The sequence below is a fragment of the Gasterosteus aculeatus genome, chromosome 8, assembly GCF_964276395.1.
Source record: "Gasterosteus aculeatus chromosome 8, fGasAcu3.hap1.1, whole genome shotgun sequence".
NCBI classification, from domain to species: domain Eukaryota; kingdom Metazoa; phylum Chordata; class Actinopteri; order Perciformes; family Gasterosteidae; genus Gasterosteus; species Gasterosteus aculeatus.
The window spans coordinates 4,118,255-4,142,611 of NC_135695.1; the positions used below are offsets into that span (position 1 = coordinate 4,118,255).

The window sequence follows — 24,357 nt, forward strand, 5'->3', positions numbered from 1 at the left end:
ACTTTGTAGGCGCCTGCCGGGAGTTGAAAATACCCTCAAACATTGACAACACAACTGTGAAGACTTACCTGTTAGGTCAAGGTTGCTCGTGGACCTTTAACCCTCCGCACGCCTCCCATTTTGGCGGTTCTTTGGAAAGAATGATTGGTCTTGCAAGGAGAATCCTGGACGCCATGTTCCTTCAGCTGAAGGACAAACTTACCCACGAGGTGCTGGTGACTTTCATGGCAGAAGTTACAGCCATTATAAATGGCAGACCTCTTGTTCCTGTGACAACCGACTCTGAGGATCCATTTATACTCACTCCAGCTGCCCTTCTCACGCAAAAGGTGAATGTCTTGACTGCCCCTACCGGAGAGTTTGGAGTCTCAGACCTCTACAAGCGCAAGTGGCGACAGGTCCAGCATCTGTCTAACACCTTCTGGGACAGATGGCGAAAGCAATATCTCCCAACACTACAGGCACGCAAGAAGTGGCATTCTGCTCATCCAAACATCAACCCAGGAAGTGTTGTTATCCTCAAGGATAGTCAAGCACCAAGAAATGAATGGCCTCTTGGACTGGTAACACAGACGTTCCCCAGCGAAGACGGGAAGGTACGAAAGGTCGAGATCAAGGTCGCACGAACAGGAGTGACTAAACTCTTTCTTAGGCCTGTTTCTGATATAGTGCTTCTTTTCCCCCCAGAGGCCTAGTGGAGTGAACTGTCTAGGATTTATTGGGTGGCGTGTATTCACGCCAAGCGGGGAGTGTTTTGTCACAAACGTTAAATCAATGCTATGTTTTATTTTGAAAACAGGAAATGTGATGTAATTTGTCAGGTGACAGGAACCAGGAAGTCAATGAAGAATATGGCTCAGAACTGCTGTTTGTATTGGTAGCTTTTCAATCCAGTTGAGTCTGCATGCATCCTATACCTTTTTGATAGCATCGTTGGTACGTATTGATTTGTTTTATTGTTCATTATCATCTCAGGTGATTATTTTTGTGACAATGTTTAGTTTGTGCACATGGCCTATTGAGTCATTCGGGTTGGTAACTGCACTGCTATGGTTGTCATTAAAGTCCATATGACTTAATAAATAACAAAGTAAATAAGCATAAATATATAAAGTAGCGGTCGAAGAAAATGCACTTCATTTGTATTTATTATGTCTTTTGTGTGTTTTAGTTTTACTCTTTCTCATGTCAATAAACCTGTGGACAACGGACCATTGTCTTCAGAGTTGTGATGTCAGAAAAGAGTTCGTCTAACTGCCAAGGTGTATCGGAGCGCATATACCGAGGGCGGCATATGCAGTCTGTAAATATTTTGGGATTCTTTTCTTTTTCTTCTTTAATTATTTCTATTTGTAAATAGTTTTTTTTATTATTTTGCAATACATGGTACCTGCACCAAATTTAAACTTATGTTTCTGTGTTGTTACTGACCATCAGCTCCTGTAGCCGAATTTGGACTTCTGTGATTTATACTAGCCTATACTGTTATTTCTATGGCCTTCTATTGAACGTATTATAGCTAATATTAAGGACATATATCACTTAACCATCTCGAAGACCCGTTACACTCGACTGCTAGGTATACCGATTCGATCTATCTATATAAACTTAAGGACAAATATGGAGAGACTGGATGCTGGTTCTGGTAAACACTTACAGTACAAACGACGCGAAATTAAACAGTGACTAAACATATACTTTTATCACCACCCCATCGTCTAAAATAATGACGCACCACAGCTGAAAACTGGTTATGTTACCCACGGTAATGGTTGCTTATGTTAAGTTATATTTTTAAGAACATAGCGAAATAGTGCGACATCATTTTTCCCTCAACTTACCTCCAATAGAGCAACACTACAAAAAACTACGGAAGCCTAGGAGGCGCAGAAGAGATGAAACGCTATTTCCGCAAATTTAACAAAATAAAATTCACACACACACTCAACAAGATTGTTGAATAATAACCAAAAATAAGATACAATACATTGAAAATGACAGTGTATTTCTAACTACATTTATCAGCATTAGAGTTCAATTAAAATTAATATAATGTATTTATTGCAGCATTTATCTATAAATGTATTTATTTATTCCAGTATTTATGAATGCATTTATTTTTTAAATGTATTTATACATATCTTTTCATTCATTATTAGCACTTGTTTTTGTTCCTGTATTTATTTACACTTTTATTCATGCATTTATTTATACTTTTTTTTTGTCTTCCATACCGGTTTGTTTGTCTTTACGCGACATTGTACAAACGAGGACGTGTGCTGAACAGCTGGAGGCGCTATCACCCGGAAGAGGAACGGAGCTGCCCTCTATTTTGGCGAAGAAGAAGAAAACAGCCGCTGTTGCATCTTGCATGGATACGAGGGACGCCGAGAGGACGCTGTGCTTTAAGCAGGCAGCGTGTAACAGATAGAGACCGGCGAACCCACGAGGCGTTTTATCAATCGATAATTTACCTTTTGTCTGTGAAATTGTGGCAGCTCGTATGTCAGTTAGATCCATAGCTTAGCCACATGCTAGCTGATGTTGAGGCTACTGCGCGTGGTGAAACCACCCTAAACACGGGGAGCTAATATGTAGCTGACGGTCACTAAAGAGTTATTATATATCGACGTGTATGACGTCATAGCAGGTCTAACCATGTGGAAACGAGGGGGTCAAAGGTCGGCTCTAGACCGATCTCGGGCGCTGCTGTCTGCCAGGAGGAGCAGCGGGGGGGACGTTGAGTCCGTCCAGGGGTCCACGGGGACAGCAGTGAGTCTGAAGCTTCAAAAATGTCCCCGAGTCTCCGAGTGTCTCGCTGCCTCCTGCTTTCTAACATTCGCGTCTTGTCTACCTTTCTCTTAAGGCTGCTGGTGGATCTTTGAAAACCAAATATTCAAACACAAACCCTTTGTTGTCTAGTCTGAGCGACCTGTCCTCGGGCAGCTCAGCGGCTGAGCATGGAGGGGACACCATGCAGGGCTCTGCTGCTCCTGCCGGCAGGAGCCAGGCCAGAGAACGGCTTCTGACCGAGGTAAAAGGGTTGTGGAAGCTTTTGCAAACCGATGCAACGGCCCTTTAGAAACCATGAACAGTGGGATGTTTTCAACCCCTATTTGACACCAGGAAGGTCTTTTTCTGCTAGGATCTCAGACCTGAGCGCCCTCTGGGTGGAGGAGGGAGCAGGTTCTTAAAGAAGGCTCCACCAGCTGCTTCCAGTAGCAGCCTGTCACCTGTCCGTAAGGGCCAAAGGCAGCAGGCACCTGGACCCAGGTATGGTTCTGTGTGCGTAAGATAAATTAATGATCGATGGATTAGATCAAGTGAATCTTTGTCTGCCAACTGAACTCAGTTCCAATATTGACATTAGCCGCTTTTTGTGTTAAATCTCCACCTTCATCCCTCTTGGTCAGAAATGTGCCATCTTACCAGCGGCGCTCCCAGGCTGCTGCTTTGAGTAAACTGGCTCAGATTGAGAGACGCATCCGCAAGCAGGTTCAGGGAGATGCCAGACAGGGGCCAAAACCTGCAGAGGATCTAACCTCAGATGAGGAAATCTCCCCTGCCGCCCGATACCTGGAGGCCCCTGTGCAACACTCAGTACAGTCCAACAGTGACCAGATCCTGAGGGGGTCACGTTTCCTCAAGAACAAGACGCCTGTAACTGTTAATACGCTTGATGCTGCTGCTGGTGCTCGGCCACCAAAAGGCACTGATGTTGGTGTCAGGTCCAGGTCCAGAGCTGCTGATACTGTAGTTCCTTTGGCGGCTTTGGAGACAAAGCCAGTGAGAGTAGCGAGTGGTGTCAGTCTGGAAGGTGATGAAGAGGACACGAGGAAACTTCTTGGGGACACATTGGATTCAATAAACCACCTCTCAATGTCTAAGAGGCCCTCTTCCATAAGAACAGCAGACAAGGTACCTTTACACTTTGAGGACGGGGCTATTTTAGTCAGCACATGCCGTATTTGTTGGTACTTTCAGTGAGCCTCAGGCTTGTGAAACAACGTTTTATTTAGAACAACTTCCCTTTCATTACAAAGAAATATAACGTTAATAATAGAACAGAAGTTGGACACAACTGTAGAGAAACAGAAGCCCTTCGGTTGACATTCACTCATGCTTTTGTCCCTTACAGATTGTCCCCTCCTCACCTCCCCCCGCTGTCGTCCCTCCCTCGTCGTCCTTAAACACAGCACCACCCGGCGGCGCCGCCTCTCCTTCCTGCCACAGTTCTCCTTTTCGATTCCCTGGAGAGGCTCAGGCCCTCTTCAGCCCCCCTGTGCCCTCCCCACCTCCCTCTCCTCCCTGTGTTTCCTCACCTCCTCCAGGGAGGGAGGGGAGTCCTCAGCGCTCCCTCTCCTCCTTCTCAGGCCGCGGGGAGGTGCTTTCTCTGGAGGAGCTCTTCTTGGGAGATCCCCAGAGTGAGACGAGTGCTGTTACCTCTGGAGGTGAGAGACGTTACATCAGGGCCTTTAGTGTTGTGGTAATTAAGGTCAAAGGTCCATAGGACTTAAAAGTGAGAGCGGAAACGTTGTATTTTGGTTCATTATATTTTATTCCTCGTGCTTTGTCTCATGCATCCCAGCTGGACAACAAGGTACAGAAATCCTCCCTATGTAGGGTTAGAATAATGAATTTTTTTATATGAATGAATTGTAGAAGCACACTAAATAATGCGTTGACACTGGATATACTCTATAATTTATGAAATTCTTTAATGATCTTGTGCTATTGCAGACTTCAAGATAAATGTGATGACATTGGACGACCTTGGATTCACTGAGAACACGCCAGGAGAAGAGGTGGGTTCATTAAGTTTGGTAAAATAAAGTTTACAATTAGAGATGAGTTGTGTGTATCATGAGATTAAAAAAACATGGACCATTAATTCTCTCCAAAGAGAATTTAACTATTTATTGGTATATTCCCTTTGCTTAAACAGAGAGAAGAATCCCCCAACAGACATCAAGAGCAGCAGCCCCAATCGAAGGAGAAGAAAGACGAGCTGCAGGTAGAGGAAGAGGACGCCGGTCTCTACCAAAGTGACTTTGACAGTGAGCCGGATTACAGCGTTTCAGAGCACTTGCGAGGAGCTGGAGGGGAGCCGGACTTGGTGCATTCCAACACGTCCCGTAGGAGGACACAAGACGATTACTCGAGCACCGTCTCAGGTCACAGTCAACCACTCACCAAAAGCGATGACTCAAGATCCTCTGTGTCACATGACTGCCGGATATCATCCCGCCAGTCGAGGTGGCCAAACTCACCTAGAAAGGTTTTAAAAGAAACAGCAGTACAGACTCAGCATGATCCTCTGGCTTACACATGGCCCGCCGGTAAGTTTGCCATACGTGGCATTTGTACATTTTAGGTGTGTAATCTGGACCCCCACTGTCACATTTCCTCACAGTAGCTCCAGTCATCAGGATTCATTTGTCTGCCCCCCCCCTCCTGTAGGTGCTCTTGCCCCCCCGGTGAGAATGACTTACATGGATCCCACGCCTGTGGGAGCTTACACCCTCAGTGCAGAAATGGTGGAAGGTAAGACTCATTGAAACTATTGCGCTAGAGTATTCTGAGTATTCTCTTAAATCGATTATGTTGGTGTTAAGAGATTAGCACAAATGTTAAACCTGCAACTGGATCCAAATAGTAACGCTGCAGTATTAGTTTGTGTTTAAGGATGAAGTTAAATTCAGCTTGCTCTCTAATTCAACACTGTGTGTGTGTGTGTGTGTGTGTGTGTGTGTGTGTGTGTGTGTGTGTGTGTGTGTGTGTGTCAGCCCTCAGTACCTCCAACCGAGCTGTTTTTGCACTCAATGAAATGCTGAAACAGCAACTTGCCATGACCAGGCGGCTCATGGAAAGCAGGCATCGCCTTCACTCCAGCTTGGTGCAGAGCCTGGGACCAGCGAACTACAGATACACCACGCTGGAGGACACCAAGGAGGCAAACATTACACAACAAGACATTACGTAGTGGTGTTTAGTCAGCTGTGAATAATTCCAACCGGTTCCAGTTCTGTCCCAATAATAAAAAGAGGAGACATGTTCCCAACATAGTCGTCACTATGAGGGATAAACACTTTCCCTGCATGTTCACTGTGATTGAAGTGCCATTCAAATAAGGGAAAATCAGTCCGTACCCTGACACAGAATAATGACCTTTTAAATTAATTTACATTCTAAATTCCTGTTCAAACATGGCCTGTTGATAATTCACACTTATTGTGTCCTTTCCACAGTACATTCGCATACACAGACGTCCCAAACTGAAAATGGAGGAAGCCTTAGAAGAGCTGCTGCAGGAGATGAGAGACCACCGTCCCCTGTGAGGGTGCTGAAGGGACTCCTGAGCAGCTGACGATGAATTTGTCATGTCCTTTTTATGTTAAGAGGTTTTTATTAATAATTAAATACTGTTTTTCTAACATGGAAGAATTGGGATATTTGTTCATTATAAGGGGATTAAAACAAATCTCCCTCATAGCACTAATCAGGTTTTAATTAGGCTTCTATTTCTTAGTCGTGTCAATTATATGAGGTCCAACTAGTTTTTTTATTAAGGTTACTTTTATACTTTAAGTAGATTTTAGAGCTTCCTCACGCCAAGGAATCGGACTCCGAACGTGTGTTAAAGTGTGTAAAACTAGACTTTTGTAAAAGAAATGCCAATACTGCCTCTCATAAATAACACGAACACCCGTTTGAACAAAAATACAAATTAACACATTTTCAAAAAGAAAAGTGAAATATGTTCTGCAATAATATCGGCATGTTATGCAATTCATCCTCAAAACACAGCTGTTGCTTGTCAGATGCAATCAAACGGACGGTAATAAATGGCCATGATGCCGTCACAATGCGTAATGACGCTGATGGCTGATCTTGCGCTCTTAGAAGATGTGGCAAATGGAAGGATTCGCGCTGTAGTGCAGCGCACCATCGGCCTGTTGAAGGGCAGATGGCGCTGCCTCGACTGCACTGGAGGGAGGTTGTTGTTTACTCCTGAAAACGTGTGTGGAATCGTGCTGCGTGTGCTGTGCTACATAATGTGGCACAGCTTCCAAACGTGCCTCGACCTCCTGACGCCGATGTTGGTCCAGACCCTGTCCCCGATCCCCAATCACTGCCGCCAGTCTCTCCCCCCCCCCCCCGTGGCAGACACACTTTGGCGATGGCGCGCTAAACGCTTTTTTGCATCCACTTTGATGTCAGACCATTTTTTCTTTATTTCGGCCACGGCCCGAGGTTGTGAGGCTGCAGCGCTGCTCTGCAACCTTTTGCCACTCGAGTGCCCTTTTGGCATTAGTGACGTCCACACTGTGCCCTCCAAAAAGCATTAGACTTCTCCTTTCATGATCATTTCGACGTCACACTGAGTGAAGTTACGTTTCTTCGTTTTCCTCTCAGTGTTTGTCATGATTTCGCAATCGATGAATATTCATTTGTGGGCGTTCCACAGACTATATATGGGCAACTATGGGCGTGACATGAAGCCGCAAAAGCTGCGCTGCATTTAGAAGTGATTGTGATTTATTAAGGGAAAACTGCGCAGGACGTGCGTGCGCACGGTTTGATAAGTCTGAATATGTCTGTGCGTACGCACGTCCTACGTTTCATCCGTACGCCACTTCTGGCGCAAATCCTACGCAAGCTTTTATAAATGACGCCCCAGCTGTTCACTGACGTTTGTCACGTTTAAGAGAGAAAGGGAGAGATACAGACAGGCAGTGAGGCAGATCGTTTAAAGGCACTTTTACTGTTCTACAAATTAGACAAGTTCACTAGTTTTGTTTAATTTAATTATTGAAATGAAAGGTTGGTCTTAAGTTGAGCATTACATTGCTTTATCTCATATTGTCAAGAAAAGAGAGACTCCAAAAGCAGAAGGACATGGAAAATATCCTACTGTGTTTTTTATTCATTTATTTTCTTAGTATTTTTCACGATTATTGTCTGCAGAGAGAAAAGGCGTTGAAGTGTTCATGAATAAGTACAGCAGTCTGACCACTAGGTGGCAGCGGCCCGCTAGAAACGGTGGTGGCCACATCAAAGTCTTCCTCCTGCTGAGAACTGGATCTCTGTGCTGATGTGAGGGTTTCGGGACAGAAGATGTCGCATGTGTACAGACTGTAAAGCCCTCTGAGGAAAATGTGTAATTTGCAATTATGGGCTATACAAAATAAAATGAAATGAATTGAATATGCCAATATAAATCATTTAATGATAACTTTTAGACAAATAGATAAAGTATTAAAATTGTTACGGTATGTGCTGTCGGTCCCAAATGCAGAGACCAGGAGGTACAGGGGGACCTGGTCTATTGCCGGGGACACAGCTATGGAGACAGTGGGGAATGGCAGGGAAATCCAGGCAGGGAGCGACAGACAGACTGAGGAACCAGGAGGATGGAGAACTGAAAGGACACAAATACACCCAGTGGAAAAGTGGGCCGACAAACCACAAACTTCTGTTGCTGAAAACACTCTTCAGAAGAGCTGCCAAGCGCAATCACTACCAGGGAGGTTGGACAACGATCTGATGACGAGTGGATGAAGAACCGGGGTAGACGTACTGCGGGGGATTTCTGGATTAAAGGGAGCTTGGTTACCTGAGCAGGTGAGGTGACTTCTAATCTTTCTGGCCTTTAGTGTCACATCTTAAGCTCCAAAAATGCACAACCTACATTTGACATATTGTGGATCCATTTTAGATCCACAAAAGCTGCGTCTTTCCAACTATGTGCGCCCAGTTCATAAAACAAACTCCGTCAACGGGAGTCATAAATCACACACATCTTTCTCCAATAACAGAGTTATCCTTTAAGAAAATGTTCTTCGGGATTCCATATTGCTTAACTAATGCTAGTCAGAAGATCATCCAATTAATGTTTCATTTTGCAAAGGTAAATTGTTATATTGTATTTTTAGTGTCCTGCCAAATAAACTAAATGTCTCAGCATGTTAATGAAATGTCAGACTGTCCTGATCTATAGAGGATTCTGAACAACAAGATACAAAAGGATATTGGGTTGATGTTTTCCCTCAGTAACCAGAATAGATGTCTTTGTGCTGCACTTGAAGTTGTCATTTCAACAGGCTGTATGAGAAAGGTCCATTAGCAGACCCATTAAATCTGAAGACCAGGGAACCACTAGTGGTGCTTGAGACCCTTTTGGTCTCATGTTTATTTTTTCAACCCAAAAAGTTCTTTCCTGCTTCAGTGGAAATGTTGTTCATACTTTTCAATCCGATGAATTTTTTCCAAGCTGACCTTGTAAAAAGAAGGCAACCAGGGTCAGTGTATTGTTGCTGTGAGACCACACTGTAGGAGGCCACTGAGATCCCTTTTCTCTCTGCTATGGAAACGTGAACCTTGGGGATTTTGGTGATGTTTTTGTGTTTAAATCACAGAGATTACTCATTTAAATCAACAATTGTATTTACTTATTTCCGTTAAAACACGGCGATGCTCCCCTTGCAGGCTTTCCATCGGCTGCATCTGTATTTTGCTGTTGAAATAACCCTGGCCTCCACACACATACGAATGTGCTGAAATCGTTGGTTAAACTAATGATGGCCGGTCGAAAAATCTGAATTTACAGCCTCACATTCTACTGATAATCAAAAGCACTTTTTAGGGAGTCACTGTCTTGAGGAGTGCAAGGTCAAAGGGCAAAAGCAGAAAGTGCCAAGCAGGCAGGTCTGATAAGGATGAGAGTTAGAGACACATCAAGCACCATCCAACACTCACGCTTTGCTCGTTATGTTTACATTAATGTCAGGAGACACACATTGTATGTGATTGGATCTTGTATTGCGGCGGGAGGACCTGCTCCTCCTCAACGCCAGTTTAGGGCCAGTAGGAATCTTTTCTTTCATATCTAACAAGAAATATGAAACATAATGTTCTTCCTGATGTTAGTCAGTTGTTCTTCCGGCCTGCGGGCCGACAACTGATCCTGCTTTTGCAAACGCAGCACAAATAAATGTACCAGACCAAGAGAAGTTGTTTGGCTGAAATCTTCCAGATGTCCCCATCTTTAGCAACGTTTTAATCCAAATCCATGGTCCAATTTGGTCCGATTGTTGTTTTTCTATTCCATAGACCTTGACTATGTCAAAGGTCACTTGAAAGACCAAGCTGTGGAGAATCAAGGCGAGATCTCCCATTCTTCAGAGGAGGAGGACTTCAGTAGAGATACTTACAGTAATTTCCTGGTAGTTTTGCAGGCCAGAGTATGTCTTGAATATTACTACCTCAGTTTGGAGGTCTATTCAAATTCCAATGAAGTTTGAGAAAAAATATTCAAGTTTATGGTATCAGACAGCATTATTTTATTTTTGGATGACATTTTTTACCATATCTAGGGCTCCATGTAGCACTAATCAGGTTTCAATTAAGCTTCTACAATTATATGAAGTTCAACTAGTTTTATTAAGGTTACTTTTTACTTTAAGTAGATTTTAGAGCTTTTTCTAAGTTTACTAAGTACTAAGAGTGTTTTTAAACTCCAGTATCTACACTTGAGTGATGAATGTTTTTACTTTTGACACCACTGAACATTGACCTCTTGACCTGAGACGTGGTGTTTCTGTGATAAACAGATGTTCAGGATGATTCGTGAAGCAGGATCTGGATATTTTCCAAAGGAACTCGTGTTGTGAAGTTTTATTGCTTAGAAGTAAACAGAAGCTTCTCTTCCAGCTCCTCCGATCATGAATGACAATGCTCTCTCCTCTGTCATGTGGAGGTGACCGGTGTGAGCTGATCCACTGAGGAGGGGGCGCAGATGTTTGTCACCTGAGACTATATGACTCCAAGCAGTAGAAGGAAAGACTGAGGAGACTTGATGCATGACTTGTAAGTGATTCAACTCTGCTCCATTTAATAATCATTTAATATCGCTTACTGCTGCACACTGCTTAGAAAATAGAATGAATGGGAAACATTGGATAACTTATCTAATTATTTACTCACATGTGTCCAACTTGAAATGTCTTCATTCCTTTTTGAATTTATACAATGAGATTGAGGTGCAGAAAAATAAGAGACGTTAAGAGACAACACACAACCAAGTGCGGAACACAACTTTAATAATAATTTTGGAAAATATAAATTTACCAGTGAGGCCCTTGAGCTCTTCAACACCATTCTATAAATACAATGACAGTAAACGTATGTGGCTGTGCTACTGAGGTCTTTAATTACTTCAAGAATCCGTCAGTAATCAGAGATGGACATATTACACAAATACTCTTAAAATGAGCAAAACCATCATGGCACGACATGTGAATCAGCATCTACAACATGAAAGCTTGTTTGTCCTTCAGCAACATCAAATTGAAACACATTTCGAGAATGTGTTGCAGCAGCATCCGGTCTAGTGTTGCCAATGCACAACAAAACCTTTTCATCCAAGGCCCTGGTGAAACCCTATTTCTTTTAGAGCATTGGATTGACGTTGGATATCAAAGACATGTGGACAGCATGTGGACACAGACACAGATTGTGTCTTTGTTCACATTTTTGTTTTTTAAGACTAAAATGTTAATCATCTTTTAAAGAGATTTCTTGGGGAATTTTGCGCGTAGTTTTCTGTATTCAAGAAAAATAAAATTCACGACATGCGCTAACGACTGCGTCATCTTTCGTCACGCACGGGTTGAGTATTTTATAACAAGAAAGTCACTTGTGACCTCAGATCACCACCACGGTGTATAAGTGTCACGTTTCATGTCGTGGGACAATTCACTCCAGGCAGCAAAACGTGGTCACTTGTTAAGCCCTATGGGCCCGTACCCGGCACAGGAGTCTTAACTTCCCCTCCCCGAATGGAGGGTCAAACTGTGCCAGCTGGATAGGTTGTTTGCGAGGCAGCACAAAAGCTGTGTTAGGCCACAAGGTAAAACGAAAGCCAAGTTCCACCTCAAGCGTGTTTTGCTCACCGGCCGACGCCCCAATCCCGCTTCTGTGTCATAAGGCCTGGAGAGCATCATTTGTGACCCGACACTGGAGTCGAGGAAATCTGGCATCTGGCCTAATGGTCTCCCCGGGGTAAACTATGAGGGACGCACATCGGATAGCCTCAAGGGTTAGACCAACCCATGTGAGACGCGACAGAGGCCCGGTGTCTCTCCACCGTGTATCGGCAGCGCCCCTGAAAGAAGGCACTAGCAGGGAGAGTTTCAGGCTGCTGGTGCGAATGAGAGACTCCATGGAGCTGTCAACTGCCTCCTCTGAAGAGCTTTGAGCTGAGAAACGGGGGCCCGGACCAGGCCGGGAGGAATAAGATGGTCGCTCTTTACTCTACCTAGTAAAGAGATGTTTGGGTGATGTCCTCTTCTGGACCAGTTCCAGGAGAGGACACTGTGCATGGGTCAAAGGTCACAGCGCTCCCCGCACTAGGGGGCAGGTTCAGGGGACTTCGTGTCTCTCTGTCCGTTCACAAGTGACTGTTGTCATAAAATACTTAAAGAAGGAAGGTATCCAGTGTGAAACACTGCCGATAGGTCTCGATAACATATATATAATTCCTGTCACATTCGCGTGATGCCACTGGTTGCCATGCAACAGGTAACTCTCTACATTCCTAACCTTACAGGGGCTTGTTCACGGTGGCCATGTTCGATGCAGTGTTTGAGTAGTGTATTAATTATAATGTGTGTGAATGTGTGAAAGAGGAGGACTAAATATAACATGGATTTCATGTCACATACGGAAAGCCACACAAGACGTTTCAGAGGAGCCGCCATTTAGCTTCCTTTGAGCAACTACACAAGCCAAAAGTAAAATAGTCTGCCAGTCTAAGCAGGACCCTCGACATTGATAGATGTCACAGTGGACACGAAACAAGGTTGGAGGAGGCGCTCAGGGTCCGGGGGCTGGTTGTCACAATCCAGTTTGCCCCTCAGGAAGGGTTTCTTCAAGCCTTGAGGACCAGCGGGCGCACTCAAAGGGCTTGGTCCTGGTCTTTGTGGACTCAATGTGGAGCCTAGAAGACAAAAGAATCAGTTTTGGACCACACAGACCGGCTGTGATGAAGGATGACATCTTTAGACATCTTTAGGCTGTCCGAGATGCAGCTCACCACTAATGGACCTGTTAGTATTATCTCAGGATCCTTTTTACATTCGCTGTGTTAATGTTAAATGCTCAAACCAACCAACATCTGAAATATGGCAGAAAAAACTAATTAGGTGCCAACACTCAATTTTCTAACACCTGGTTGGGAGTTAATAAACTCGGCCACAGTATGGATTGGTTAGAGGTCCGTGTCGTAGGCAACGCATGTCTGTAATCCACCAGAAAACATATGAGCAAAACATGCAGCTCCTCCTGACATTGACTTTGGATGCTTGAAGACAAGTTTTCCCAAGTTGAGGGTCTCAACAACCTACCTTTGTATGGGCGATAAATAAATATGAGCATGATCTCCACTATAATCTGCAACTGCTCTGGTGACACAAAATCTACTGAAACAACAAGAAGTGTCAGACTGAAATTTTCTTATGTTGCCGCAAATGCTTATTAACGCCTGTGTTCCTTCCCTGTGTGTTTTAATAGCTAACTCTGTATATTAATGGTGGTGTTCCCTTATCTTGGGTTATTATTAGTTTTTTTTCTAGCGCAACGCCCATTATATTTAATTCTTATTTCTTGTGGCTATAACGTTTATAAACCAGACAAAAGTATTCAACCCTTCCCAATCGACACAACACAGACAGTATCACAAGTAATGTAAAGATATTGTTTAACTTTGACAACTCAAGGAATAATTTCCATCAGTCATCATACATCTTGTACTGATGAGGTTCTCCAGCCTCAACAGCTGGTACATGAGCGTGAGAGATTTGAGTGAAGCTGGACAGTGTCTCCACTTCTGAGGAGAAACAAATACATGTGAGGGTGTGTTGCTCTTTTAAATGTGATTGTGTAATTTCCAGCAGTTAAACCAGTCTTTGAAACAACCTCACAGATTACACTCTTGTTACGGGCCATCAAATCATACTAGCAACACGTCTCCTGTGGCTCCGCAGCAAATTTCCAGCTGCGTAGATACGGAGACGCAGTTGTTACCTGTTGCTTGGAGCTCCAGCCCATTGTCCAAACCTCTGGGTTCAGTGGTGATGATCAAATGGCAGAGGACACACAGAGAGACGAGGAGGGCAAAAGCAAGCATGACTGCTATGGAGAGAGCAATAGCCCCAAAACTGTGAAACAGAGGAAAAGAGAGACGGATTATTACAGATTCCTGCCTCTCAGCATGTTGCACAACAGAAGGGAAATATGATACAGTTCATGTATGAATGGTTCCAGCTGTGTGGATTGAACAGATATTGATTAGATGTGTTTTCACACCCACGTTGTCAACGTGTATTTTAGTCCATAAGGGCTTTTGATACTTTGCAGTTGTATGCCTCAGCCAGTTATGTTGCTGTTCACCATCATGTCTGTCCAAAATGCCATCACTCTTTTTGTGATTCTGATCTGGATTACCATATTTAGTTTTCAGGTGTGGTCACAATGAACTTTGACCTCCAAATTCTAATCAGTTCATCTTTGAGTCCAAGCAGACTTTTTCAACAAATTTCAAAAAAAGATCTCTCTGGGTATTACTGAGATGTTGGATTTGCGAGAATTGTACAGAGGTCCGAACAAACTGAAAATATATTAAAGGTTCACAAATATTCAGTACGGCCCATAAAACCCTTGTTTTTCTTTGGAAAAGCTCCTCTGATGCACTGTTTTGTTCCAGCGGCTTTTAGACATGAAACCATGTCAATTTCAAACTTAACATTAGACAGCCAATCAAATTAATTACGTTTTTGTTATGTTCTGTATGATACCTGTCACTAGTGGTATAAAAATAGAAATTAAAGAAAAGGAAATCTAAATATAAAAGTATGTTTGTAGTGAAATAATTGAATGTTTTTGAGCAGCAAGATCTGCTCATCAACCCACCTTTGTATGGGCGTAAAATAAATAAGTGAATATATTTATTTATTACTGTTACAGATGTGTTGGGATACAAGCGTAAGGTACATTCGTTCTAAATACATTCCCAGAGTAGATTACTCTGCAACATTTTATGTAATTCTTTCATATTAAATTCTGCACATGCTTTCCTTTCGCATGATCCCCGCTAATCTGCAACTGCTCTGGTGACACAAAATATACTGAAACAACAAGAAGAGTCGGGGTGAAATTTTCTTAAACCCTGATGCTGCTTGAATAAACACGTCTTTTATAGCACTTTTCTATTCTTCTAATCACAGAAGACGCATGAACACCACATGTCATCATTCACCATTCTCACAGACATCCACTAAATCATGACAGGGGTCCCTGTAATTTGGTTTGAACAAATGAATTCAAGTACTTAAACATTATAACGGCACAAAAAACGAAAGTCACAGATGTGTTTTACTCCCTGTTTGTTTAAATATCGGTATATTATTAGTACTGTTCCCTTACCTTGCATTATTATTAGTCTTTTGTTCCCAGCACAATACCCATTTCTTTCATATTTCTTGTGGCTACAACTTTTATGAACCAGCCAATTATACGATCCTCCCCAGTCAACAACACAGACATTATCACAGTAATTCTATTCAAAGAGCTTGTTATTGATTTGAGGACTGCAGACATACATGTTTCATCCGTGTCACAAACTAGATGTCAGCAATGTTTGCTATCAGGCACTTGCAGACATTGTGGGGGCAGGTGGTCAAACCAAAACAAATGCACCCATCGCCAAAATGATTCATGAAATTAAAAATACTAATGAATGAATAAATAAATAAAAACACAGTAGGATATTTTTCCTGTCCTTCTGCTTTTGGAGTCTCTATTTTCTTGGCATTATGCTGCAAATTTAGTAAATGAGATAAATCAATGTTATGCATAATAAGAGTAATTTACATAATAAAGCTGACAGCACACACACACACACACACACACATATTTTTGTACTGTTTTGTGACAAAGTTGAAGCATAAGCAGCGTTACACTAATATACCACAATATACCTCACCAGACTGTCTATGGGGCGCCGTTTGTAAAATGTCGCACGTTCTAGAATCCTGCTCAGTTTTGGTACATTTAACATTATCACATAATGCTTGTGAGCGCATGGAGCAACTATGTGCTTTGAAAGAGAAACTCATTAAAAGCACCAACGTTTTCCCTACTTACACATAATGACAAATAACAATATAGAGCTGGGTAATGACCTCGCCCACGATGAGTGGGTTTGCCATAGATTATGTCTTCACACCTCACTAATAACATTTTTCAGGAGACTGACAAGAAAATATTGTCCATTTAAAAACGTCTCACAGTTCAGTGGATTACAGAGAAGATGTTGGATCAATGTATCCCTGAACCAGTCATTTAATTAATGAGAGGCAGCATCATCCTTATGTTTCAAACAAAAAAACTCACATTTTTAGAGGATATAACAAACTATTTGGGTCTGAATGCCTGTTCACATCATACACATCTGGAGAGCATATGAGAAGTTCACACATTCTGACACAGAAAAAGGATGCGTTTATCTCCTCACCTTAACCACCACTTGTATACATACTTGTTTGGGAAGAAGCCGTTGGGATCATCACAACAATACTTCAAGTTGTTGAACCCGCAGCAGAAAAGTGCCGCAGCGTCACTGTCCGCTTTGGGACACGTGAAGCCCGCCACGAACACGCCGTCCTCACCGTAGTAACTTCCACACACGGAGCTCATATCAGCAGACAGATCAGATCACCAACGACAGAGGGACTGATCCTGGAGGCGCTGCGGACCTGCTGTATATCTCTCTCTCTCGCTCTCGCTCTCTCTCTCTCTCTCTCTCTCTCTCTCTCTCTCTCTCTATGGCGGTTGGGTGCGTGGTGAGCTGGTGAGTTTGGTGGAGAGTTTGGTGGAGAGTTTGGTGACTTTTCTAGGACTGTCTTTCTACTGTTCCTCTTATTTCACAGGGTGAGTGAGTAACGGTAGTCTGTAGTGGTTCTTTGGTGGCGGAGCTAGTGGCAAGCGGCGTAACCGTAGACGGGGTGTACCTGCAGGTGTCACCGCTCGCGGTGCCCTCTACGCGGGTTACCTTGTCAGGTGTCCCCCCCTTCATACCCAACCAGGTGCTGGAGCGCGAGCTACTGCGCTTCGGAAAACTTGCGAGTGGTTTCCGGTCCGTGGGACTGGGCTGCAAGAGCGATAAACTTAAACATGTCCAATCCTTCAGGAGACAAGTGTCCATGTTCCTCACATGTCCTTCACAGACGCTAGAGGTGTCCTTCAGAGTGAAGCACGGCGAGGGTCACTATATGATCTACGCAAATACGGGTAGCATTAAGTGTTTTCTGTGCGGGGGAATGGGGCACAAGCGTGACGCTTGTCCTCACAAGCCCGCCGAAGAGCGCGCAGAATCGGAGCCCGCACCGGCAGAAGGGCTCGGTGGCGCCGGGGCGCCGATGGATGACGAGCCAGCGGGAGGCGATGCGCCGCCGGCTGAGACGGGAGTGGAGGTGAGTCACGGCAGACAGGTGGGCTCACATGAGAGGGATCAGAGCCCAACTACCGGTATTAATACAGCAGAAAGGAGGGGGGTGGAGGAGAAGGAAGGAGCAGAGGAAACAGGAGCGGAAGACAGGACGGAAGTTAGGGAGGGAGTGAAAAACGGGGAAAGGGAGATAGAAAATACAAGAGCAGAGGAGCTGAACGTTGAAGTGGAAAGGACAGGGGAGGAGGAGAGAGGTGTGGCAGAGGGAATAAGCACAAAGTGCAGAGAGGAAGGCAGAGGAGCAGAAGAGGATGAGAATCAAGAGGCCAAAACAACGAGTGAAGATGACAGGACAGGAGTGGAGATGAGACTTGGAGCTGAGGACAAGACCAGTGAGGAGGGAAAGGAAGAGTCTCAGAAAACAAACAATAGGTGGGAGCAGAGAGAAGGAAAAAAGGATGATGGGAAAAAGGCTGAGGAAAAGAACTGTGTGGGGGAAGAGGGGGCAGAGACTGAAGGTGTTGCACACTGTAACAGAGCAGGTGAAGTAGGCAGCAGCGCTGACCCCCCAGGTGGAATGGGTGGAGGGGCACCGCCCGAGAAAGAGGAGGAGGCGATGGACTCCGACAGTGAATCAGATAACCTCTCTGACTCGGGCTCCATGTCTGCAGATGGAGACGTGTACTCTTTGGAAGAGATAAACAGCTTCCTGGATGACACGTTTGGGAAGTCCATCAAGGTTTTAGATTATTTCCCAGACGGTGCTAAATTCATCAGAACTGCTGTGCTTTTGCAGAGAGTTTATGATAATAACTCTCTGGATAAGAAAAAGCGCTTCAGACTGAAGAAGCATGTAACTATTCTCAGGAAGATAATGGAGAGAGACGGAGTGAAGGGTTCCAAGAGGCTGAGGACCAGTGATTGATTTTGGGATGAATGTGCTGCACTCCTCTTTTGTGTTACAGTTTCCTGTTTTTGTCTGCGTCACTGCTTCTTTTCTCTTTCTAATGCACAAGGTGATTTTGGGCTCTTTAAACATAAATGGTGGGAGGGACCGCCAGAAGAGAGCGGTCACTGCAGAAATAATCAAACAAAAGAGGTTAGACATTGTCTTTCTGCAGGAGACCCACAGCGACCCTCACAACGAGGTGGACTGGGGTCTGTGGTGGGGGGGGCAGTATGTCCTGTCTCATGGGACCAACCTGTCTGCAGGTGTGGCCGTCCTCTTCTCACCTGGGCTGGACGTTAGCATCCTCTCCTCTACAGAAGTGGAGGCGGGCAGGGCACTAGTGGTCAAAGCATCCATAGCTGGCATCATTTTTGTGTTCATTAACATATATGCCCCGAATCAAGGCCCTCTTAGAACAGACCTCTTCCTCAAATTAAGGGATGCCCTGCTGCACTACGACCAAGACGAGTGTATAGTGATGGGGGGAGACTGGAACTGTACTGTTAACTTTTTTTTAGACAGGACAGGGGAGGAGCCTCACCATCAGTCATCTGCCACTCTGTCCCGGGTGATTGCTGAGGCAGGTGTGGAGGATGCATGGAGGGTCAAACATCCTCGGGCGAGGCAGTACACGTGGGTGAAAATGTTGGAGGGGAACATCAGAGCAGCCAGGCTGGACAGGGTTTACGTGTCCTCCAGTTATGGTAATCGCCTATTAAACTGCCACATTCTCCCAGTGGGTTTCACAGACCATCACCTGGTCACCCTAGACTTCCATATCTCACCAACCAAAAAACCCAACTCCTACTGGCACTTTAATGTGAAGCTGTTGCAGGACAGGGACTTCTGTGAGAAATTTAAGATTTTCTGGGGGATCTGGGGGAAGAGGAAGAGCGAATTTCAGTCACTTAGTCTGTGGTGGGATGTGGGAAAGGCCCACATTCGAGTCTTTGTGCAGCAGTACACTAGCGGCTCCTCCTACAAAGTCAAGAAAGTCACTGAGTGTTTAGAGAAGGAGATCAGGGACATGGAGCACAGCTTTTTCCCCCACACTAGCACAGATGCCCACAAGCTTCAGCAGAAAAAAGACAGACTGGGGTCCTTCCTAAAGGAACAGGCTAAAGGTGCTCTAGTCAGATCAAGGTTTATAAGTGTGAGGGACATGGATGCTCCTACATCCTTTTTCTTTAACCTGGAGCGGTCTGTCTCTCGGGCCAAACAAATGGTGTGTCTCCGCCTCCCTGACGGCAAGATGACAGCTGATCCGACTGAGATGAGGCAGCACGCCGTCGCCTTCTACAGCGCCCTCTACAGGAAAGAGGCCGACCACTGCGAGAGTGCTGCAGAACTGCTTCAAGGTCTCCCACAGTTGGGCCCAGAAGACAAGGCCTTCCTAGATGCTGACATCTCCCTGGCGGAGCTGACTGTTGCGGCGGGTCAGATGGCTGCTGGTAAGGCCCCTGGACTCGACGGACTGCCTGCAGACTTTTATAAACACTTCTGGGACTGTTTGGGAGCCGACCTGTGGCAGGTGCTGCAGGAGAGCTCGCAGACAGGCCTGCTACCAACATCGTGCCGAAACGCAGTACTCTCCCCGCTACCTAAGAAGGGAGATCTGTCCTTGTTAAAGAACTGGAGACCGGTGGCGTTGTTGTGCACAGACTACAAACTTTTCTCTAAGGTGCTCGCCAACCGGCTTAAAAAATGTCTCGCCTGTATTATTCACAGAGACCAGTCCTACTGCGTGCCAGACAGATCCATAATGGACAATATATTTCTTATGAGGGACCTGTTGGACATTGGTAAACTGTGTAATATTGATTTTGGTGTCATTGCCCTAGATCAGGAGAAGGCCTTTGACAGGGTGGACCATGATTTTCTTTTTTCCACTTTAAGAGCTTTTGGTTTTGGTGAAGGGTTTATGTCACTGTTGGGTGCGATGTACAAAAAAGCCACTTGTCTGGTGAAGGCGGGGGGCGCGCTGAGCGGTCCAGTTCAGGTCGAGAGAGGCATCAGACAGGGATGTCCCATCTCTGGGCAGCTGTACTCCATAGCCATTGAACCACTCCTCAACACTTTAAGATCCCGTCTGTCTGGAGTCGTGTTGCCTGGACTGCCTCAGCGCCCCCCCCCTGATGGTGTCAGCATATGCTGATGACGTAAACGTGTTTGTGAAGGATCAGAGGGATGTCCTGCTCCTAAGCAGCTGTATTAACACTTACGAGAGGGCTTCTTCAGCCAAAGTGAACTGGGGGAAGAGTGAGGCCTTGCAGGTTGGTCAATGGGCCAATGGAGAAGCACCAAAACTACCGGGCAACCTCAGATGGGGTAGGCAGGGGTTAAAGGTTTTGGGTGTTTTTCTAGGAACTGAGGAGTTTCAGAAACAGAACTGGGAAGGGGCTTTGGACAGAGTGCGCGCTAGACTGTCGAGGTGGAGGTGGCTGCTGCCTCGGCTGTCCTACAGGGGGAGGGTCCTTGTTGTCAACAACCTGGTCGCCTCGGCCCTTTGGCACAGGCTGGCGGCTCTAACTCCACCCCGGGACCTGATTGCTGAGATCCAGAGGACCGTTGTGGACTTCTTCTGGTCAGGCCTTCACTGGTTGAAAGCTGCTGTGCTGTATTTACCGATCCAGGAGGGGGGTCAAGGCCTGGTGGACATCGCCTCACGGGTGACAGCTTTTAGACTACTGACCGCCCAGAGACTGCTCTACAGTTCCGGCCTGCCATGGACTGATGCTGCATGTGTACTACTAAGGAGGGCTGGACGCATGGGGTATGATAAGCATCTTTTCCTGCTTGAGCCCCAGCTAGTAGATGTAACTGGTCTGACAGTGTTCTACGAGTCCGTCCTCCAGGCGTGGCAGGTTCTCACTCACAAGCGGAGTGGTGAGACAACACCAGGGATGTGGCTTTTTGAGGAGCCGCTGCTTGGGGGCAAGCTCATCACATCCCAAGCCCTGACATCCGTCAGCTTAAGAACCCGACTGAGAGAGGCCGGCTGTGTGAAACTGGGTCACTTGGTGAAGATCTCCATCCCTCACCTGGCAGAGCTGACCCACATCCGTTCCAACAGGCTCCTGCTCAGGCTGGTGGAGGAGGTCTGTGCTTCCCTGCCAGAAGGTTTCAGGTCATTTGTAAAAGACCGATCACTCTCTGACCAATGGGACGGTGGGTGTGAGTACGCCTTCCCCCCCCTTGATGTCTCTGCGGCTGCAGGACAGTGGACAGCAGGTGAGGATACCCTGCTGTCCCTGAAGACACCACAACTGGGTGACTTTGAGTCTCTGGGGAGAAAGGCAGTATACCAGGTCTCCGTGAAGGTCTCAAACTTGCGCTCTCTAACGGGGGTGAAGGTGTCAAGGTGGGTCGACTTTTTTGGCAGGAAGTGCTCCCCGGGGGGCTGCTGGCGGTCTCTGTACAAGCCTCCTGTGGACAAACGGACAGGGGACCTCCAGTGGAGGGTTGTGCATGGAGCCATAGCTACCAACAAATATCTGGTACACCTGGACCCGGGAGGGGGGGACAAGTGTCCTTTCTGTCCTCTGCCAGAAACCGTCTACCACCTGTTTGCTGAGTGCTCCAGACTGAAGGGACTATTCAAACGTTTACAGGCATGGTTTCGGGGCTTAGGGGAACAATTCTCTCTGCCTCTATTTATTTACGGACCAAAATATTCTGCTCGCAAGAAGAACGTTCACACTCTGCTAAACTTCCTTTCAGGAATGTCCAAACTGGCCATTTGGAAAACGAGACAGAACCGTGTGCGTGGTGGAGGGTCGGAGGACGCAAATCTGATGCTGACAGGGCTGCTGGCCGCTCGGCTCAGGGTGGAGTTTGGCTACTACAAACTGACCAACAACACCGAACTCTTTGTTACCATTTGGGGTCTGGAGAACCTCCTGTGTTCAGTCAGCGAGAACGCTCTGGTCATCCATCTGTGATTTATGTTGTTCTCTTCACATGATTTAGGCTTGTTGTAGATCCTCATTGACCGTTTATATGTAACCGTTTAATTTTAACCGAAATGATGTAATAAAAGACCCTTTGAAATCTCTCTCTCTCTCTCTCTCTCTCTCTCTCTCTCTCTCTCTCTCTCTGAGCGGAAGGAGTGCTGAGTGTGCGGAGCGTGAGGTGAATTGTTTGGATTGTGTTTTCTATCTGTTATTTCGTCTATTTTCGGTGTTTTTCTGGTGTGCGTTGTGGGGTGAATGCGTGTTGGTGTGTATGTGTGTCTTTTGTCTCTTTCTGTGTTAGTTTGTGCGTGTTTGTAGCCGGTCGGCATGTCGGACCTCACGGGGCTGACGCGGAAGCACGGCATGAAGCTTGCGCCGGGCTTCGCGTGCTCCGTGGAGGACTGCGGTCTGGCCGTGGGGGGGTTGGTGGGTCACGGTAGCGTGAAGTCCGCGGCGTGGATGAACCGCGCGGTGGTCATTTTTGTGGACAGCGTGGAGAAGGCGCGCGAGGTGGTGGCGAGCGGTGTGGTGGTCCGCGGGGCGCACGTGCCCGTTTTTCCGCTCGCCGTGCCGGTAGCGAACGTTCCGCCGTTCGTCCCGGACGAAGCGCTGGTAGAGGATCTGGCGAAAGACGGGAAGGTGGTGTCCCCGTTAAGGAAGATGTCCTCAGGGTGACATGTGGTCTCTCAAAGGAGACAGACCCACATGGTCCTCACATGGTCCTCACCAAAGCCCAGGCTCTCAGCCTGGTGATTAAAGTGAGGATCGAGGGGTTTGATTATGTGATGTTCGCCACATCGGAATACGGGAGGTGTTTCCGATGTGGTGGAGAGGGACACCTGGCGAGAATGGGGTCGTCGTGGCGCAGGGGTTAGAGAAGGTGTGCTGGGAAGCACAAGGTGGTTGGTTCGAGTCCAGGCTTCCCCATGTTCCATGTCGAAGTGTCCCTGAGCAAGACACCTAACCCCTAATTGCTCCCCGGGCAAATGTGAAAAAAGCCATGGGTTTAAAATGTAATGTAAGTCGCTTTGGATAAAAGCGTCTGCTAAATGACCTGTAATGTAATGAATGACCTCCGCCTGGCAGACGAGCTGAATGAGGTCTACCGCTGATTTGAAAGACATTGTCCTGATCCCATCCCCCACAGCTCCACCAACCTGCTGCAGTCCCCCTGCCCTCCCTCCCCCAGCCCATCAGGTGCTCACGCCTCTTCAACTATATCACCTTCCCCTCCCCCACCAGCAACGACCCTCTCTATTCTGGAGAGAGACGTTAACCGGCTCTTTAGAAGACTAAATCCCCGTAAGGCAGCCGGTCCGGACTCCGTCTCCCCTCACACCCTGAAGCATGACCAGCTGTCTCCGGTGTTCACTGACATCTTCAACACCTCCCTAGAGACATGCCATGTACCAGCCTGCTTCAAGGCCTCCACCATCATCCCTGTTCCCAAGAAGCCCAGGATCACAGGACTCAATGACTACAGGCCTGTCGCCCTGACCTCTGTAGTCATGAAGTCTTTTGAACGGCTAGTCCTGTCCCACCTGAAGTCCCTCACCGACCCCCTCCTGGACCCCCTGCAGTTTGCCTACAGAGCCAACAGGTCTGTGGACAATGCTGTCAACATGGCCCTCCACTACATCCTCCAGCATCTGGACTCCCTAGGAACCTACGCCAGGATCCTGTTTGTGGACTTCAGCTCTGCCTTAAACACCATCATCCCGTCTCTGCTGCAGGACAAACTCTCCCAGCTGCACGTGCCCGACTCCACCTGCAAGTGGATCACAGACTTCCTGTCCAAAAGGAAACAGCACGTGAAGCTGGGGAAACATGTCTCAGCATCTTGGACCATCAGCACCGGTTCCCCCCAAGGCTGCGTTCTTTCCCCTCTGCTCTCCCTGTACACCAACAGCTGCACCTCCAGTCACCAGTCCGTCAAGCTCCTGAAGTTT

The 24,357-nt window shown here is 46.2% G+C and overlaps 2 protein-coding genes and 1 long non-coding RNA gene across 4 annotated transcripts in view; 2 read left to right on the plus strand and 1 right to left on the minus strand.

Annotated features, from left to right (window-relative positions):
- The window catches only part of LOC144411363 (uncharacterized), a 244,779-nt gene that overhangs the window by 88,391 nt on the left and 132,031 nt on the right, over positions 1–24,357 (plus strand). The gene's annotated exons all lie outside the window — the stretch shown is intronic.
- c8h19orf44 (chromosome 8 C19orf44 homolog) lies at positions 798–6,441 on the plus strand. Its single transcript, XM_078107566.1, has 12 exons — positions 798–936; positions 1,172–1,303; positions 2,272–2,772; positions 2,867–3,034; positions 3,146–3,273; positions 3,414–3,918; positions 4,139–4,451; positions 4,741–4,805; positions 4,946–5,339; positions 5,461–5,544; positions 5,787–5,953; positions 6,249–6,441. Exons 3-12 carry the CDS (start codon positions 2,659–2,661, stop codon positions 6,336–6,338), a joined length of 2,028 nt encoding a protein of 675 aa, XP_077963692.1. The 5' UTR covers positions 798–936; positions 1,172–1,303; positions 2,272–2,658; the 3' UTR covers positions 6,339–6,441.
- LOC120824348 (protein shisa-like-2A) lies at positions 12,384–16,872 on the minus strand. 2 transcript variants are annotated; one of them, XM_078107569.1, is made up of 3 exons: positions 16,574–16,872; positions 14,086–14,219; positions 12,384–13,000 (listed from the first exon to the last, which is right to left on the minus strand). In XM_078107569.1, the coding sequence occupies exons 1-3, from the start codon at positions 16,753–16,755 to the stop codon at positions 12,813–12,815; spliced, it is 504 nt and encodes a 167-aa protein (XP_077963695.1). In that variant the 5' UTR covers positions 16,756–16,872; the 3' UTR covers positions 12,384–12,812. The 2 variants fall into 2 exon arrangements, with proteins under 2 accessions (XP_077963695.1, XP_040041048.2); XM_040185114.2 differs by having other exon boundaries at positions 16,598–16,869.